The following is a 5,601-nucleotide window of genomic DNA, read 5'->3' on the forward strand; positions in this document are numbered from 1 at the left end:
AAACTGGTGCGCGAGAGCCCTCCCCTCCTCTCTCAGTCCCGCCTTTTCCGTTTGCCACCCTCGCTTGGGCTTGACCCGACTAGTGACGTAGGAGAGATTCCGTGGTGCCCACAGCCGTAGGCGCGCGCTGTGCTCGGGTATAAAATGGGCCCAGGACCCATCATTCGGCACTCTCTCAGTCGCTCCGACTCGGGAACCAGAGCATCAGCGGAGATAGCAGGGAATCAAGTGGCTAAACTCCTCAGGCTAACTCGCTCTCGTCTTTGGTTCGAAATGGAAACATCAACTTTTACGCGGAGCCAACGCTCCTTTGCGCACAACTTTAAGAGTAAGTTTCTGCTTCTTCAATTTTCATCTTTAGTCTGAATGTGCTTTTTAAATGCTTAACTTTCTTAACTGTTGGAAATGAATGCATTTAAAATAATTCTAGAATTTAGAATATGACCAAATTGGCGGTTGGAAATGTGCTAGGCTTTACGCAGGGACAGTTGGTTGGAATATATTTGTTCTCTGGTGCTACGATGTTTTGCATTAATGTTTTAGTGCTTTATAATAATATTTGTACCAAGTGTACGTATGTATTAAAAAGTTAAATGTTTTCTGAACTTGGAAATAAATTTAGATGGAGAGAATAATGTTTGGAGTAACTGGATGTAAAATAAAAATCGAAATTGTTGCATTTAATTTGTAAATGACAATCTGCAGTGATAAGTTCGAATTTAAAATTAAAACGTGAAAATTACCTTTAAATTTAGGAGTTGAAACTTATAATACCGTGTAGTAATGAGATAAATGATTATTGATTAAATGATTAAATGATTAAATGAGATTATTTTCACAACTTACATGGATGGAAACAAATACGTTGTTATAATGAAGAAAACGTTTTAGTTTATCTGTAGAAAATTCGTTTTGAGAATCGTGAATTTTGAACATTTTTCAAAAATCAGTAGTCATTGTTATCTTTTGTATTTTATTTTCATGTATATAAAATGAGACTTACGGACCAGGAGAGCTCCCTTCTAGGCAGGAAATATGCAATGCGCTAATAAGACTTTGTGATGTGACGCGCTCCTCTCTTTCCATCAGGCGCGCTCTCGCTCTGGCTTGTTGTCTGGCTGGTCGTGGTAAAACCCGTGCCTGCGCTGAACTGCCCTCACCGGTGTGTGTGTTACCCGACCCCCATGACTGTGAGCTGCCAGGCGCAGAACTTCACCATTGTGCCCCACGGCATGCCCTTCGAATCCCAGCGCGTCTTTCTGCAGAACAACCGCATCACTGAACTGAGAGTGGGGTCTTTTGCTTTTGGCACACAGGTAAGGAAGTGTATACATATAATATCCATTTGAAAGATATCAGTCCTTTTGGTTGTGTAATTTACTAATTTTGTATTCCTTCTCAACATCTTCACCTCATTACCTTTTCCTCCCTCTACCCTTTTCCTTTCCTTTCTGTCCATCAATCCATCACATACCAGGTTTTGTGGCTCTTCTCCAACAACATCACCTGGATTGAGGCTGGTGCATTCAGCGAGCTGCGCGATCTGGAGGAGCTCGATCTGGGCGACAACCCTCACCTGCACCGCCTTGAGGGTGGAGCTTTCCGTGGCCTGGAGAAGCTTCAGAGCCTCCACATGCACCGCTGCCGGCTAGCCGCCCTTCCCCATGACATCTTCCACAAGCTCTACAGCCTGCAGTTCCTCTACCTGCAGGAAAACCAGCTCCACTTCATCCAGGATGATCTCTTCGCCGACTTGATCAACCTCAGCCAGCTCTTCCTGCATGGCAACCGCATCCGCACTCTGTCCGAGAATGTGTTCCATGGCCTGGTCAACCTCGATCGCTTGCTGCTGCATGACAACAGAATCCGTCAGGTCAACCGTCGCGCTTTCCGCGACCTGGGCCGGCTGACCATGCTCTTTCTCTTCAACAACTCCCTGGCAGAGCTGCCCGGTCAGGCCATGCGTGACATCTCCTCCATTGAATTCTTGCGGCTGAACAACAACCCCTGGGCATGCGGCTGCGAGGCTCGTCCCCTGTGGGAGTTCTTCAGAGGTGCCCGTCTGTCCAGCTCAGAGGTTCTGTGCGCTTCCCCAGCTCCTCGTCGTGGACAGGACCTGCGCTTCCTGAGGGAGATGGATTTCGCTCTGTGCCCACTTCCCGACCCCGGCTCCCTCGCTGGCTCCACCACCACCACCTTCAGCACCAAGACTCGCTGGTGGTTCTCCAAGAACAAGCCCGTCAGCACTTCCAAGGGTATCTATGAGAAAACCTCAGAGACCAGGGCGTACCCCTTAAATGGAGGAAAATCCCAACATCCCTCTATCACATCTACATCCACAAAGTATGAGCTTGGGGAGGAAGAGGCTCTGCTTCCCAAGCTTGACCCAGAAGAGTATTGGGCCAACTACGGCAATGAAGATGCGGGTATCACCTCCCTGCGCTGCTTTGAGCTTGAGTGCCCTCCCGAATTTGACTCTCTGCCACCATCTTCCTCTTCTTCTCGCTCCTCATCTTCTGTTCTCTTGCTACTCTCCATGTCTGTCTTGACTGTCTGCATCCATCTTCTGTTTGGCTGAATACGTCAGAAGAACCCTCTTCCCCTTAATTTTTTCTCCTCTCTGGAGGAGGGAAAACCCTGTTTGCTCGATTTAACTCTTCAATGCCTTGATTCCTGTTTACCATCAACCTCACTTGTATCTTTGTTCTGTTCAGTTTGAGCCTCTAGTTCCTGGTATCTAGAGGGCACTACACTGATTTAGGATACAGTGGGTAAGCAGGGAACGTTGGGCAGTACAGGGCCTTAATGGAAAGTAATGAAAGCTGTTCACAGGCCTTGGCTAGTTAAGCAGATACTCGGTCCTTCTTTTTTGAGGACAAGTGTATTCTAAGCCATTTCTGTCACAGTCAGTGCAGACAGAGTATAGAAATTTCCATCTTATGTTTACGTACAATATTTGTATGCTTTTAGACTTTTCAGCCACTCTAAGTGCTTCTATGATAGTTGTAATTATAGCTTGTGATGTCACTGTGACACCCTCTTTCCAACAAGGCTATTGCTCAATTTTTTTCAGTAGTTACTGGTAACAATAGCATAATGAGCAAATCTTTTTATTCCCCTTGGGAGTGATCGAATGTAATATTTCCTCTATTATAACAGATGGGTCTCAAAACCATTCAGGGCTCGAAAAGCACAAAGGAACGGCGTGCAGCAACAAAGCAAGATACACAAAGCATACTGAAGTGAGGAGTTTGAAAGTCTTACAATACAGCTAAATCAAGATAAGACACACAATGAGAGAGAGAAAGCACGCGCAAGAGAAAGAAAGACAGAGAGCACGCGCAAGAGAAGGCGAAAGATTTCATTACATCACCATCTAGCTATGACAGCAATTATCACTTGTGTAAATATGACATCTTGGCAGAGGGAGCTGTAAATAGCGCTATGAAAGGCCTTATGTTTGTCACTGTTCTGAATGGCCAAGAATGCCACTGTGAGTAATGTCTGTGATATTATTTCAATGGTCAGTGCATGGAAAGATCAATGGCACAAAAGTGTGCGAATGCTGTTGTTTTTATGTTTTTTTATTTCTGTCAAAATACTGTTAACATGTTATGTTATTACTGTAAAATACACAACCTACATTGTTCCAAGTCTTTTGTTCTTTTATTCCTCTGTTCAAATTCAAGTTTAACTGATTTATCTGGACAACAGCAAATTCCATCCTTTCTCATTTAAAGTATTGATTTAAAATCAAACCAGTCAATCAAGACCTACAGCAATCAAATGCTAAAACTAAGACTGAATCCAGGGCAAGGCAATATTTTGAGGACACTGTGGAAAGACGTGTTTCTTTAATAGTGAATTGACTACTTGGGGCAAAGCCAATTGGAATATCAGTAAAATGTGCTTACTGACAGATTGGTCGACATTCAGAATTATGTCTACCATTGGTCACTGTTGTGATGAGAGCAGGTGCAAATACAGACTGTTTGGGCTGATCTTTGTGGGCATGCTGAAGACAATGGCTTTCTTTGCTGGTCCTCGCCTATTCCCTTTTCCTCCTCTTTCGAACTGCAATAAAGAATCGAAAGGCTTAAGGGAAAACAAACAGAGAGAGCAAGGACAAGAGGACAGAGAAAAGGAAAAGGAAAAGGAGAGAAAAAGAAAAAGCACAGAGAGCAGGGGTGGTTGTGGGCGGTAGAGGGATGAAAAGAGATGGATGAAAAAGGATGGACATGCTGATAAAGAAGGAGAAATGCAATCTAAAGTTAATAAATAGGTAAAGATCGGAAAGATTTTTTTTGGTCAACTGTTAATTCTAGCAATATCCTGTTTTGTGTTTACCCTGAGACAGTAGAGAAGCAGATAATACCGCTCTTTTTGTCCAACAGATGTTTCCATGACAAATGTATGTCTTATAATTGTTTTTATGACGTGCGAATGTATATCTCAGCAGGACGGGTAAGGTCAAACTGCCTTGAGGTGCTCTCGAGCGACCATGTTTGTGAGGTCGCTCATAGATGACCAAAGCATTAGTTATACCTTTTTACCCAGAATGTATGCATTTGAATGTAAGAATGTGAAAAAATGAGCTGCTGAATCTTTTCACTAGAACACAAATTGACGGAAAGCATGACAAATAAATTAATGCTTATCTGTGGATACGAAACATCTTTGGTGTGGGCGTACTTTCTTTATATCTTCATCCAACGGCTACGACTCTACAGTACAATCTCACATGTGCCTTCTCTCCCTCGCATCTTTCAGTCTGACCTCCCTTGACACATACAGACAGACAGACAGACAAATAGACAGACACACTGGTGCACACACATCTACTCCTCACTGCTTGTAAAGTTCTTTGAAGGCAACATCATTCACTATAACATGCAGTTACCATGCAACGCACTGGCCACCATTCAGAGCTTCAATTCATTTCAGAGTTGCAGAGTACGCAAGACGTGTGCACACTGGCCTATGCAAGTAAATGCACCCCTTAGGCTGACAAAAATATGCAAAAGGAAGATGTTATTGGAAAAGGTAATCACAAAGCACTCCAGCTGTGCTATTGAATTGTTTGGGTTTTTTTTTGTCAAAGACGACTTCAGAAAGCCTTTCTTTCTCTTTCTTTCTTCTTTCTTTCTAAAGCTTTACTGTCTTTAGCAGATGGGTCTCACTGAAAGAGCAGCAAGATGCAGAAAGCTTGCTTCAGTCTCCCACCATGTGCAAAGGCAGGCTGTGCTTAACACAAATGTAAACGCGCACACACACACAATCCCGGTGAGAGGCTCAAGTGCTTTTCTCTCAATTCCACATAAATGTCCATAAAAACTACTGCCAGCAGGCTGTTTCATTTTCCATCCAATGCTTAATCTTCAGCCTGTTTGCGTTACATCTAGCACTGATTGCAGATTAAATATGTCAGTGTCATATGAATGCTTTTGTAGACTCTGCCAGACTACAATTACTATATTCAACTAGTCAATCATCCGTCAATTGAGTAAACTGTTTATGGCCAATTATGATGCATGAGGCTATTTTTTGAATCAGGCCTTTGAATGCAAGACATCTGAATCTCGATACCCCATTGGACGGAGT

At 43.5% G+C, this 5,601-nt stretch overlaps 1 protein-coding gene across 1 annotated transcript; it reads left to right on the forward strand.

Moving 5' to 3' along the window:
• Window positions 1-79: 79 nt before the first annotated feature.
• Window positions 80-4,676, forward strand: rtn4rl2a (reticulon 4 receptor-like 2 a). The gene is made up of 3 exons (XM_079846811.1): window positions 80-328; window positions 1,090-1,316; window positions 1,478-4,676. The coding sequence occupies exons 1-3, from the start codon at window positions 145-147 to the stop codon at window positions 2,576-2,578; spliced, it is 1,512 nt and encodes a 503-aa protein (XP_079702937.1). The 5' UTR covers window positions 80-144; the 3' UTR covers window positions 2,579-4,676.
• Window positions 4,677-5,601: the final 925 nt, after the last annotated feature.

This window comes from Squalius cephalus (assembly GCF_949319135.1).
Source record: "Squalius cephalus genome assembly, chromosome: 2".
NCBI classification, from domain to species: domain Eukaryota; kingdom Metazoa; phylum Chordata; class Actinopteri; order Cypriniformes; family Leuciscidae; genus Squalius; species Squalius cephalus.